This window comes from Nyctibius grandis, chromosome Z (genome assembly GCF_013368605.1).
Source record: "Nyctibius grandis isolate bNycGra1 chromosome Z, bNycGra1.pri, whole genome shotgun sequence".
Lineage (NCBI taxonomy): Eukaryota > Metazoa > Chordata > Aves > Nyctibiiformes > Nyctibiidae > Nyctibius > Nyctibius grandis.
Genome location: NC_090695.1, coordinates 65,516,164 through 65,530,328, shown reverse-complemented (window position 1 = coordinate 65,530,328; position 14,165 = coordinate 65,516,164). Strand labels below are relative to the sequence as shown.

At 43.8% G+C, this 14,165-nt stretch overlaps 1 protein-coding gene across 1 annotated transcript; it reads left to right on the top strand.

Moving 5' to 3' along the window:
* Positions 1-4,660: 4,660 nt before the first annotated feature.
* On the top strand, positions 4,661-13,829 carry NXNL2 (nucleoredoxin like 2). Its single transcript, XM_068423651.1, has 2 exons — positions 4,661-5,135; positions 13,261-13,829. Exons 1-2 carry the CDS (start codon positions 4,834-4,836, stop codon positions 13,427-13,429), a joined length of 471 nt encoding a protein of 156 aa, XP_068279752.1. The 5' UTR covers positions 4,661-4,833; the 3' UTR covers positions 13,430-13,829.
* Positions 13,830-14,165: the final 336 nt, after the last annotated feature.

The following is a 14,165-nucleotide window of genomic DNA, read 5'->3' as shown; positions in this document are numbered from 1 at the left end:
AAGGGTACCAGGAGACCTGCATGGTTAAACAGGGAACTGCTGGGCAAACTCAAGTGGAAGAGAAGGGTGTACAGATCATGGAAGGAGGGGCTGGCCACTTGGGAGGAATATAAGTCTGTTGTCAGAGGATGTAGGGAGGCAACTAGGAAAGCCAAGGCCTCCTTGGAATTAAACCTTGCAAGAGAGGTCAAGGACAACAGAAAGGGCTTCTTCAAATACATTGCAGGTAAAGCCAGCACTAGAGGCAATGTAGGCCCACTAATGAATGAGGTGGGGGCCCTGGAGACAGAGGATAAAAAGAAGGCGGAGTTACTGAATGCCTTCTTTGCCTCTGTCTATACTGCTGGAGGCTGTCCTGAGGAGCCCCGGACCCCTGAGGCCTCAGAAGAAGTCAGGATAGAGGAGGAATCTGTCTTGGTTGATGAGGGCTGGGTCAGGGACCAATTAAGCAACCTGGACGTCCATAAATCCATGTGCCCTGATGGGATGCACCCGCAGGTGCTGAGGGAGCTGGCAGAAGTCATTGCTAGGCCACTCTCCATCATCTTTGCTAAGTCGTGGGCAACGGGAGAGGTGCCTGAGGACTGGAGGAAAGCGAATGTCACTCCAGTCTTCAAAAAGGGCAAGAAGAAGGACCCGGGTAACTATAGACCGGTCAGCCTCACCTCCATCCCCGGAAAGGTGATGGAACAACTTGTCCTTGGTGCTGTCTCTAGACACATCAAGGATAGGGGGATCATTAGGGGCACTCAGCATGGCTTCACCAAGGGGAAGTCATGCTCAACCAACTTGATAGCCTTTTATGAGGACATAACCCAGTGGATAGATGATGGTAAAGCTGTGGATGTGGTCTATCTCGATTTCAGGAAAGCGTTTGACACGGTCTCCCACAGCATCCTCGCAGCTAAACTGAGGAAGTGTGGTCTGGATGATCGGGTAGTGAGGTGGATTGTGAACTGGCTGAAGGAAAGAAGCCAGAGAGTGGTGATCAATGGGACAGAGTCCAGTTGGAGGTCTGTGTCTAGCGGAGTTCCGCAAGGGTCGGTACTGGGACCAGTTCTATTCAATATATTCATTAATGACTTGGATGAGGGATTAGAGTGCACTGTCAGCAAGTTCGCTGATGACACAAAACTGGGAGGAGTGGCTGACACAACAGAAGGCTGCGCAGCCATTCAGAGAGACCTGGACAGGCTGGAGAGTTGGGCGGGGAGAAATTGAATGAAATATAACAAGGGCAAGTGTAGAGTCCTGCATCTGGGCAAGAACAACCCCATGTACCAGTACAAGTTGGGGACAGACCTGTTGGAGAGCAGCGTAGGGGAAAGGGACGTGGGGGTCCTAGTGGACAGCAGGATGACCATGAGCCAGCAGTGTGCCCTTGTGGCCAAGAAGGCCAACGGCATCCTGGGGTGTATTAGAAGGGGTGTGGTCAGCAGGTCGAGAGAGGTTCTCCTCCCCCTCTACTCTGCCCTGGTGAGGCCGCATCTAGAATATTGTGTCCAGTTCTGGGCCCCTCAGTTCAAGAAGGACAGGGAACTGCTAGAGAGAGTCCAGCGCAGAGCCACGAAGATGATTAAGGGAGTGGAACATCTCCCTTATGAGGAGAGGCTGAGGGAGCTGGGTCTCTTTAGCTTGGAGAAGAGGAGACTGAGGGGTGACCTCATTAATGTTTATAAATATGTAAAGGGCAAGTGTCATGAGGATGGAGCCAGGCTCTTCTCAGTGACATCCCTTGACAGGACAAGGGGCAATGGGTGCAAGCTGGAGCACAGGAGGTTCCACTTAAATTTGAGGAAAAACTTCTTTACGGTGAGGGTGACCGAACACTGGAACAGGCTGCCCAGAGAGGTTGTGGAGTCTCCTTCTCTGGAGACATTCAAAACCCGCCTGGACGCGTTCCTGCGTGATATGATCTAGGTAATCCTGCTCCGGCAGGGGGATTGGACTAGATGATCTTTCGAGGTCCCTTCCAATCCCTAACATTCTGTGATTCTGTGATTCTGTAGGTAGCTGGGAACTTTTCCCTGAGTGCCCAGATAATCTTGACATGTCCTTTTCTTGTGGAATAGTATCCTATCTGGTTTATGAGCGTTCTAACCTTTACCTATGGGATGGTTGCAAGTTCCTCCAGTCGCTGCTTCAGTTCATAGTATCTGAGAAAATATGCTTTCATTGTTTGAAGGAGAAATTGGTAGGAATATCAACAATGAACCTATGGTAGCCTGAACATATATGGAAACTTTTTTCCACTTTTCCTGTGACTCCAAAGGCTCCGACTCCACCCTGTTTCACAAGTGGTCTAACAAAGGCAGGCAGTATGGCAAATCAAAGGCTCAGGTGAGCTGAACTTCCCTTTTGTGCTATTTTAAGAAGTGTCAACCTTGCAGATACTTGGATTTGAAAACAACATAGCTCAACAGTCCATGAAAATGGAGAAATATTGTATTCGAATAAAAAACACTTTCCAAACACCTAAGCAATTCTTTTTTTCCCCAGCAAAATATTAAAATAGTAATTACAAATTAGTCAGATATACTAAGAGATAAATAAAAAGACCTGATTTGTAAAGATTAATTTGCATGTAACCAAATCTCTTAGAAAATAATAATGGCTGAACTCTTATGCTTTTTAAAGATGTGTGAGCTTTTGCATAAGAAGAAAGCAGTCTTTTAATTAGCAGTATATCTGCACAATAAAAGGAAAAAGGGGTAAGAGAAAGGGCAGGTGAACACACCTCCCCAGTCAAACTGATCCTACAGACAGGCGGTTACTTTTGATGAGGCCTACTGAAAAAAAACTATTGCTGTGTTACTTCTGTGGTGCTTCTTTGGGCTTTCTCTCACATGGTCAAATTTTTAAAATAATACCTTGTTTCTTTCTACTCATGACAGAAAGTGGCAGTAAATAACCAAAAATTTTGGGTCAAGTCAATGGAACAAAACATTTCAAAAAGATCTTAAAAGGAAAAGTATGTGTGAGAGAGGAGACCTGTGCTCAGTTTATTCCTATACAAAATTAAATTTGAATTTTTGACTTCCAAATATTTCAGTTCTCACAGCACATGCTATATGGCATTAGATGGTCAGATGTAGAAATTGGACTTCATTTCAGCATGAACTTAGTTAAAATTTACCTAACCAAGCACTCATCATGATTAACATTAGTTCCATTCTAGTGTTCAGTGTTTGAATCATGGTATATACTTGTCACAACTGTCTTTTTCCGAAAGTAAAATTGACAGATTTTTGAGAGGCTGCAGCTTAGAAAAGAGGACCAACCAAACGGTAAAAGCCTAGAATGCATTTGGATATCCAGTTTTAATGTGAAATATTTTCTATGGTAGCTCCAGGATTAGACGCTTGAAGTATCTAGTATAAGTACTAGAATTTGTTTTGGGGGATATTGATAATTTTTGGTTTAAGATAAATTCTCTTTGAATTGGGTATTGTGCAATTAATGAAGATGAGCCAATGTACCCAGTGTGGTTATCACCCTATCGACCCTTTCATTAAACTGTAATTTAAGTCTCCTACAGCCACATCATCTTTCATTTCCGTTTTGCAGGTTGCTTTAGGCAGAAGAGAGGTTGCATATTTGTAATACAACGCTATTTTTATTAAATTCTAACTCAGTATCAGCTGGAGAAAAAAAGCATTATTCAACACAAACACATGACAAATGCACTGGAATAAAATGAGAATTCCTCCTCTGCTTGGACAGAGAACAGACAGCCCCTTTTACAACCAGAATTCAGATGACTTTCCACGCTAGAAAAAAACCTCGGTGCCGTATGTCTGACAAAAAGAACAGTTTGGTGCCAAAGCTGACTGAGCCTTGTGATGAGATCTTCAGGGGAGAGAAGGTGAAATCCACGACAAGCTGAAGAGGTCTGACGTTGGCGTGAATGTGATTATTGCTTAACCTTATTAAAAGTTCAGTGTCTTCAGTAAGCTTAGTAAGTCTTGAAATATATTTGCCTTCTCAAAAAGGCGATTTGGCACTTAGAGGAGCAGGAGAAAAAACATCTCCAGATCAAACCTCTTGCTTTGCGCAACAGCCCAGCGAGGCAATGCCACAGGCCCGGGTGGGGAACGCGGAGTGTGCCTTTCCCCTCTGGAGGAACGCCCTGCACCCCTCTAAAAACAGCACCCCGCACCGCAGCCGCCGCCGGCTCCCCTCCTCGGCCCCGCCGCCCCCGGATCCGCACCCCTCCACGGCCCCGCCGCCCCTGGCCCCGCACCCTTCCGCGGCCCCGCCGCCCCCGGATCCGCACCCCGCCGCCCCTGGCCCTGCACCCCGCCGCCCCTGGCCCCGCACCCCCACGGCCGCCTCAGGGCAGCACCGCGGCTCCCGGGTGCCTGCCGGGGCGGTCCCCAGGCTCGCCTGACACGGCGGAGCAGGGCCAGCCCCCCAGCACAACCGGTGCCTTCAGAAACTCTTTTAAAACAACAACAAAGAAGCCCGGGCGCGGTGCTGCCCGCTCCGCCGCTGCCGCCGGCGCCCCAGCCCGCCGGGGCCGGCACCCGCCACTATCGACGGCACCGGCAGGGGGTGGGGCGTGGCCTCGCCCTCCTGACGCGTCCATTGGCAAGCGCGGCTGTCAGTCAGCAGTGGGCGGGCCCGAGCGGTGGTGGGTGGGTGTAAAGGTGGCGGCAGACGGATGGGGCGGGCGCTGAGGAGTTTCCCTGGGTGGGCTGGTGGTGCGGCAGGAGCCGGAGGAAGGTCCCAGCGTGGAGGTGCCGCGCACCCGTGCCGGGGGCCGCCTGGGCTCGCAGCCCCCGGTGTCACCCTTCTCTCTGCCGCGTCCCGCTGGGTCCGGCCGGTGGCAGCATGGTGGACGTGTTCAGCGGGCGGCTCCTGGTCAGCAGGGACGGCCGCAGCGTGGACCCCGAGGAGGCCCTGCAGAACAAGGTCGTGGGCTTGTACTTCTCCGCCGGCTGGTGCTCGCCGTGCCGAGACTTCACTCCCGTCCTCTGCTACTTCTACACGGAGCTGGTGGAGGAGACCCAGCCGCCCGCCCCCTTCGAGGTCGTCTTCATCTCCTCCGACCACAGCGCCGAGGAGATGGCGGGCTACATGGACGACTTGCACGGGGACTGGCTGGCCCTGCCCTTCCACGACCCCTACAAGCAGTGAGTACCGCCGGCGGCGACGCCCGGCCCCGCCCGGGCCTTCCAGCGAGGGGCGCCCGGGCCGGGGCTGCGCCCGCCTCGCAGGCCGCGGCCGGCGGGGTGGTCTACCCGCCCCCGCCGCCGGCTCCTCCAGAGCACGGGAGAGGGCAGGAGGTGCGGGTGCTTTAGCAGCAGCATAATGTGACGAGGAAGTCTCTGGTACGGAGGCTCCCCGGGACGCCCACCTGCCCTCTCGATCCACTCCCTCCCTCCCGCTGAACGCCCTGAGACCCAGGTCGCAGCGTCTCCTGTCGGGTGAAGCGCACAGCGCGGTGTCCCGCCGGTCTAGTCCTGCCCCCGCCCTGTCCTCGGAGCAGCGGCCGCTGCTCGCTGGCTCTCCCTGCTCTCCCGTGGAGCTGCACCACAAACCAGCGTTACACTAACAGCTTACTTTCTTCAGAGAAGTAACTTGGATTTAGTCTGTTATATCCGTACAGAACGCGACGAAGGAAAATTAGTTTTGCGTGCTTAATTTAGGATTTAAAAGATCTTTGAAGAAGCGTTAATAAAGACCCTGAGTATTAACCAGGTGACATGTATAGTGAGTCAAAAACAAACTAATGGCAAACGAGGATCAAGTGATTGTTTTTCAGCACAGCAGTAGTTGTTACTAAGGTTGTTCTGGGTTGTCTAGCTTATTAATGGTCTGGAAAAAAAAAGCAAATGACGAAGTGGCAGAACTCATAGCTGAACAACTTGGAGGAGAGCAGAGCAAACTATGAAGAATTTCAGACAGGTACAGGTAAGCTAGGTGAAAAAGAAGTGTAATAACAGCTGGAGTTTAGCTGTAGCAAATGCACGTGGTAACAGGGATGTAAAATTCTTGTGCTGGTAGGTTTCTAAAGGGGCATTCCTGTAGGCAGCTTGCTCAGCAAAACAACGAAAGGAAAAGACACGACCATGTGTAAGTGACAGGGTGAAGGATAATACCTGTTTTGATGACCTAAGTCAAGGGTGCAGACTCATTTGGATGGCTGTCAGAAATACGATTTAGCTCATATCAAGAAGTATAGATTGGGATTACGGGGACATAGCTAAGATGTTTAGGGCCACTGAAATGCCTATAACTGGAGACTTAAAATATGTGTAAATACTGGTAATGGGATTTTAATTCCCCTTTAAATAATGTATAAGTAGATTGTGGAAAATACTGTTACAGATGTCATAGAAGTCAAGGAGTTAGAGTGACTTTTATACATACATGAGGTAATTAAGGTCAACATTTTTCTTCTAACAAAGAACTCTATTCTAGTGCTCTAGTAACTTCTAGCATTCATTTAGATACATCCCTGTGTGTTACCCAGGATAGAGCTGTGTAACACTAGTTATTCACTCAACGCAGAGCAGGTTTACTAATCTTGTTTTTGTTTTGTCAGTGCACTTTGACAACCTGAGGAGCAAACAACCTGAAGCCAGGAACTATTTCATCCTTCCTTGGCTCATTCCTGGATGTTAGCAGCCAATTGATATTAGGCCTTTTTAACAACAATTTCTGACTTAAAAATAAATTGAAATAGAAACATTGTTTTCCATAGTTCTTCAAAGGCTCCTCAGGCAGTAATTGCATTTGATAACTACTAATCCTGGTAGAATTCAGGCAAATTTCCTGACGGAAATGTAGGGCTTGAAGTTACTGCATCCAGTAAGCTGTTCAGCATAGACCATGGGAATGTGCTTACAGCTTTAGCCTCTGTGGATTAGGGGTCTATTTCTGACTCTGCTCTTGCCCATGTCATGTGGAATGGAGGTACTGAGAGAGTTTAATTGGCTTTTCTGTAGCAGTCCTTAATGTCCTTTAGAATCCTGTAAAGAAACACAGCTTGTCCTGTGAGGGACAGCTACGAGATCATAGCATCTGAAGTGGCTTACTGAAGAACTAAGTGCAGAAGGATAGGAAAAGGCAATGGTTTTGAGGTCGTGTTTCTTGCGTATAATAATAAAGGGCTGTGTGGAGATGTTCAAGGTGCTTAGGTTGAATTAACTGGTAGTTTGGCTTCCGGGATAGTGGTGAATCATTGTAGACTTAAAGCAGACGGATGTATGTTCACTAAACCAAATTATAATTCTGTCTAGATACTAGTTCTAAGACAATACAATTCTAAAATGTACTAACATCAGTTAATAATGTGATTATTAATATTTATTATCATTCACATATTTATTATAATTTATTATTCATTAATATTTTTAAAGTTCCATTGTAAATACTTCGAATTGGTTGCTCTTTGGTGGACTATGCAAAGAAGGCATTTTAGTATCTTCAGTGAAGTTAAAATATTCTAGCTGGTGACTTCAGTGTTTAAGATACATAATTGCAGCATAGACTGAAGTCTTCTAGGCACAAAAGAGCCAATTTTAAATTTGCCATATAAAACACATTTCACAAATGGAAGCATGGAGTTTCCTGGGGATGAATTTTGTCTGGTTAAGAAATAGCCTGCATTCATACTTGTAGCACATGAAGTGTGACGTCTTGCACGCACCTGTGGAGAAGCAAAATACTGAATTCAGAGCAGGATCTCAAGACTCTTCCATGCTGTCAGACCTGACTGTTTCCCGCAGGTGGGACTGCACTTTTACTACTTCATGTAGTCTGTGGCATACCTAACAGGAAATGCTGCTCCTGATGTTGTGACTGTTTGCAGCTTTAATGTTTATTTTTTGCTACCTGAAGCACAGGCTTCTGATCCTTGCAGGAGTGTGGGAAGACAATCTAGCAGGAAGGGAGCACTAGGAGGAGAAAGGGAATTGTAGAGGGGAAGAGCAAGAGTAGGACAGAACAGGTCGACAACAAACGCTAGTGAATGGAGACTGATGTTTTAATTATAATACACAAAGACATACTGCTGTGTTTATACTGAGCCCTGCTGTGAAAGGCATCATTCTCTGTGTGGGTGCCCAGCGCATGCTGGTAGTTCTTGCAGACTGCCAGATAGACAGGTATTTACTAAGTCCATGTCCTGTACACCTCAGTGAAAATTAGAATCCTGAAGAATTCCTGAAAAATGAAAATAAAAAGGGTATGCCTATGTTTTATATTAGGAAGCTTTAGGTATGAGGGTGGATTGGTACCTATGGGAATATATGGGGGGGAGCCAAAAAATGGAGGCAGAAGGAGAAGAGTGAAAGTATCTGAGCAGTTAAGCTATTGCCTGTTCTTAGTCTTTTTTAGACTGCTATCCCAAAATCTCAACAGACATTTTAAAATTGAATCCCATCAATATGATGTGCTTGTTTATGTGACTAGCACTTAACAATGCAGAAAGTTCACAGCTAAAAGAAAACAGACGTACAGCTGTGTATTACAGGGTATACTGCTAGAAGCAGATTACCAAGGTGTCCATCACTTCCAAGTGAAAGCACTAACAAGTGAAAGCTGTTTAAATTCAAATATTGTCAGATATCATATTACACAAGTGTGTAAAATGTACCATTTATGTTCCCAACAGGATGTTAACATTGCTCCGTGTTATCTACATCTCCAAAACCCTCCTGTGTATAGATCGTAAACCCTAATATAAAAATCCTCACCTATGTTGTGAGTGAGCCCTGGTAGGCAGCCAAGCCCCACCTGGCTTCTGGGTCACTCTCTGCCCCAGTGGGATGGGGGAGAGAATCTGAAGGGTGTAAGTGAGAACGCTTGTGGGTTGAGATAAAGACAATTTAATAGATAATGCAAAGGTGAACACACAAACAAAGCAAGATAAGAAATTAATTCACTACTTACCATTGGCAGGCAGGTGTTTAGCAATTTCCAGGATAGCAGGGCTCCATCCTGTGTAACCATTGCTTGAGAAGACAAATGCCCCAACTCCAAACGTTGGTCACTTCTTCCTCCTTTGTTCAGCTTTTATTGCTGAGCACAATGTCATATAGTGTGGGGTATCCCTTTGGTCACTTGGGGTCAGCTGTCCCGGCTGTGTCCCCTCCCGACTTCTTGTGCACCCCTAGCCTGCTTACTGTGGGGACAGCACGAGAAACAGAAAAGGCCTTGGTGCTGTGTAAGCACTGCTCACCAATAGCTAAAACATTGGTGTGTTATCAACACTGTTTTAGTAACATTTAAAACACAGCACTATGCAAGCTGCGATGAAGAAAATAAATAAACTCCATCCCAGCCAATGCCAGTACTACCCAGTAATATAAAATCTGTGCTCTCAGAAACTTTCATCCAGCCTTTTCATAAGAATCAAAAGACCTAACAATTGCAATGACTTAGAGTTTGCCTCAATCTTAATTTCAACTTTTTGATATTTCATATGGAAATGAAGGTTGCCCTCTCATGTTCTAACCTGCATGGCCAAGGTCTGATATCTCAAAGGATTTGGCTAAAAGATTCCCTGTGTACAAAGGTTACTCATTCAATCTTATGTAGCTGTCTTTTATTATAGCTTCCTCTGCTGCTTTTTCTGTTTGGGTCTTAGATTTTTCTGGTCCGTAAGACACTGTACGTACCTTTACACTTACCTGGGAGTAGCTAGGCAACTGATTTTTAAGAATGTCATTAGTTACATCACTGTATTTTACTGTAAGAGAATTGAGTTTGCCATTGTAGTACATGTAATGTTTCTATTTATGGTTAATGATTTCATGAATTGTCATTGGAGTTAGTCCCATGCTGCATATGTAGTTTGTGCGGGTGAGTCACAGGATTTGAGATCCCTAAAGGAGAGGATGATCTTAACAGGTTTTAAAAAGTTGTTTTTGTAAGCACCTGTACACATGTACACAGTGATTAAGAAGCATTGTCTGCAGAACTGTTCCTGAGCCACCTTCAGGTCTGTCCATTTTACAAGTTGCACACAAATGTAAGCAAAATCTGTGCATGCTGGTTTGATGCAAGCAACCTTCAGCCCAGAATCTGTGTAAACAAGATGCCGTGTGCTGGAGTGGATAAGCTGTGAATGCATTCCCTTATGAAAGCAAAGTGTTAAGTTTCTAGTCTCCATAGCAAATTACCTTCAGTTTCCTACTGTTCTGTCTCTGCTACAATTGTGTTAGGCTTTTCAAGCTATCTTAATGTCCACTGAACCAGTAAAATGCATCTTCCATTCATCTTGCTTGTCATACAAGTGGTATGAGGTGGTAGTCTTTTATGTGGTTTCTACGTGAATTTGCTTTGGAATGTTTTTTTTCTCCCATTTTAGCAGACTTTGGAAAGGTCTGTGAAGGTTCTTGGTTGCTTGATTTTGTTTAATTCACTGCGAAAGCAAACCTTTTGCTAGACTGTATAATTGCTGCTTCTGTAACATTTCCTGCATTATTGCTCAGCCAGTGTAATGTCAGAGCAGTATCCTTCGCCTGTTGATTTTTGTTCTCTTAAGGAAAAACACAGAAGATGTGTTTCAGAAATGCCTTGTCTGGGCCAGTATTTCACTTAAATCTTATTTTCTGTATTTTTAAGACTCCGCCTCTTTTCCAGGAAATCATAGAGAATGTCTATATATTAATGTCTATATATTAATGTCTCGGGCTTTTTAACAATGTCTACAAATCTCTTCTACTCAGTTGAAATTCTTTGGCATTTGAACCTCACACAGCGATGTTCTTGCTTGTAGTGATGGCACTCAGGTATTACGTTTCTATTTAGTGTTTTAAGTTTTGTCTTGAGAGTGATGTTATTCATATTTTGGAAGTTAGCTATTCCATTATTGCTTGTTGTGTCTCTGTCTTCTGGTTCTTCTAAAGGTGCTTAATTTCTGCTCACTTTGATATAAGGCAATGCAGGGAGGTAATTTTCCATACATCAGATTACATTTGTTTTGGGGAGTAACATTTGTTACTTTTAGCTGATCCATTGCAGTTCACTTAACCTGTTTCTTGTTCCCCTTCTGAAACACATGATGTCTTCCTCAAAACAGATTACATTTTTCTGGGATTTCTTTTAGACTGCACAGCTTGCGTCTTAGGTGTAGACTTTTGTTCCTCACTTTTCCTATTAGATACCAGCAGTCTGTCACCATAGCTTGCATTCCTACTGCTAAAATTGTGGAACTTCACTTGCAAGGACAATGTGCTAGAAGATATTTTCTTTAATTTCTGCCTTCCAACATGAACATTACAGATTCACTAGCATCTATATTGTTTCATTCATGGCTCTCTAATGTGAACATCTAGTGCGACGAATAGATGTGCCAAGCATGACCTATGAATAGCATGACATGGTGGGATGTAGGTAATAGTTTTCCTACCTTTTAGCTTAGTTTGAAAAGGGTAGGGAAACACCCTGGTGTGGTTCTGACTTTATGACCATCAGTCTAAACCCATTTCTCTGCTTATTTGTATTCAACAAATGGTTTCCTTTCTTCAGATATTTAGTGTTAATGAAAGTAGTGGTTTTGCTGTTGCCGTGTATTTGGAAAGAATTTGTTTTTGCAGTGTCCTGATAAACATGGCAGGAAACTTCAGACATTCTTTATCTGCTTTTCTTTCTGAGTTGGAGCTGGAGCAGTGAACTGGTTCTGGAGTTCCTGGAAACACTTGAAGCTCCTCCTGTTGAGCAGCACTCTCAACAACTAACTCTTGATTTTTATCTGATGTGTATTGAGATGTTTAATGAGCTCAGAGCTCAGTGACTGCCTTTTAACTCCCTCTGTTGTGAATTAATACAATTCATGCCAAAAAGTTGTTTTCAGTGCTGGTGATTAAGTCTTCATCTCAGGATTGTTTTTTCTGGCTCATTTGTGTCCTGAATTTTACTTTTTACTTGCACTGAAATGTCACCCTTCCAAGAGAGGTGAATTTCTTGTATAGAAGATACTGTCTTTCTATAAAGATAGATCTATGTGCTCTTTTTCTCTTCTAATAGACAAAATAGTCCCTAACAAACTGTGTCATAGCTGTTAAACTGTTTTCCTTGGAAATGTTTTTCGTCTTGCAATTTCTGTTTCCTGCGTCATGCTCAACTGAAGTGGCTTACTACATGGTATTCTTTGATTCTCTCCTGTTTTTGCATATTCCTTTTGTTTGCATCTTACTCATCTCTTTCAACTCATCTGTATAAATAGTGAATTCTATTTTACTGCTTTGTGTGGCTGATAGCCTGCTATATGTGCACTTTCATCTCTGTGGTGCCTTGTTACTTATCGTGTACCAGTGTCAGCAAGTATTTTTGTTTCTCTTTGGATGTTTTGTGTCCTCTAGGTTTTTCCATCCCAAATGTTATTTTTATTTCCAGTATTAATAAGCTATTTCTTAATTTTCCATGTATCTTGAGTTTGATCCCATTAAATTTCCATCCTTCGGAAGTCTTTTCTTACTGATTTTTCCTGGGTTACCTACTTATCATCTGTTTGAATAGATCCTGATTTCGTTCATGGAACATAACTATTTGTATGGCTTTTTAATTTTTTAACTGTATTTTAACTATGTTTTATTATAAAACAGTAGGCTATTCAAGATCAAGTGATTTGTAATCTATCTGGATTTTTCCATCTCCTGACATAGAGAAATGGCCACTATTGATAGTGTGATGGACACAGGAGGAGATGAAATGTTATTCTTAGACAGCTTCGGTGGGTGGCCCTTATTCCAGATCTTTCATTTACTTACATTTCTATATGTAGACGGCCTGTTTCACTGAGGGATTTTAAGGCATTTCTGCAATCTCTTCTGTTTACGCTGAAGGATTAGGTATCATGCTTTAATGGAGATTACAGGAAGTAGCTTTATGGGGTTGGCAGACTTGAACATCTTTGTATGGGAATAAATGTCTAATGCTAATTTAAGTGAGATCCTCCTTCTATCCAGTAGAAAGGAACCAGAAGGCATCTGTTTCTGGCTAGTAAAAACAAGGTGGAAGGGTATGTCACACTTTCCTGCCATGGACCTCTTTATGGTCTCTAAGAGTCACTCTCTGCAACTCTCTGAACTCCCTGAGCCAAGTTTCGCTATGTAAACTTCTGGCTGCAGCCTTGTTTGTCTCCCTGTACTACCCAGTGCTCTGCCTCAAGCTCTGAGGAAGCCCGGGCATTCATCACTTCTGGTCTCCCATACATTCTGACCAGAGTACCCTTCATGAGAGACTAGAATTTTTCTTAAAATGCTCCCTAATGGTGTGTTTTATTTTTAATTTTTTCCCCCTCAGTGAGCTGAAGAAGAAATACAACATAACAGCAATTCCTAAACTGGTGATCGTGAAACAAACTGGAGAAGTCATTACTGACAAGGGAAGAAAAGAGATCAGAGACAAAGGGCTATCCTGTTTTCGGAACTGGCTTGAGGGTGCAGATATCTTTCAGAATTTTTCAACCTAAAAGTTGGCAGATGAAAGCAAGACAAGACATCATGGGAAACTTTGTAGAGCTCTGAAAAGATTGTTGCCTTGTTCAGAACAGGAAGGGTAAGGCTTATTTATCTTTGCTTGTAAACAAATTTTCTTTTCAACTTGAAGATTAGCTATTCCAGTAAGTCATCAAATGCAATTGTTTTATTTGTATTGTTCTAACTACTGTATTCAGTATGAACCAAAGCATTCCTGATAATACTGAAGAACTTCAGGAGGATAGTCTGGTTTAGGCAGTAATAATGGAGCACTGTGAAATCTATGCAAACACTTACTTTGCAAAATCTGTACAGTAAAAATTATATATATGCACAAACCTATTTTTCTTGATGACAGTCTTTTTCTGGTGATTAGCACATATTTTATTAAGACAAGGAAATTGTTTGCTGTAATAAATAACTGTTTATGAAGTATGTGTCTAATGTGTCTTCCTTATCCATCTTAACAAGCTAATCAGAAAATGTCATGATTTTGAATAGGACACATTTGCTTGTCAGTACTGAAGAAATGGAGGAAAAAAATAATTCTTCCCTGAAGAGAGTGTGTGTGTGAGGGAGTATGCTTAAAAGAAGTCATGAACTCCTAGCAATCTGTCAAAAAGCGAGTACTCCAGAGAAACTGAATTTAAAATGAAAAATACTAGATCTAGGAAGTGTTCAGCAGAGTTGTGAGTCAGAGTATCTTATAGCTGTTCTTTAAATGACATC

Coding starts and splice junctions, on each gene's coding strand:
- NXNL2 (XM_068423651.1), top strand. CDS start 4,834: ATGGTGGACGTGTTCAGCGGGCGGCTCCTGGTCAGCAGGGACGGCCGC. Junction 5,136..13,260: donor TTCCACGACCCCTACAAGCA/GTGAGTACCGCC, acceptor TTTCCCCCTCAG/TGAGCTGAAGAAGAAATACA.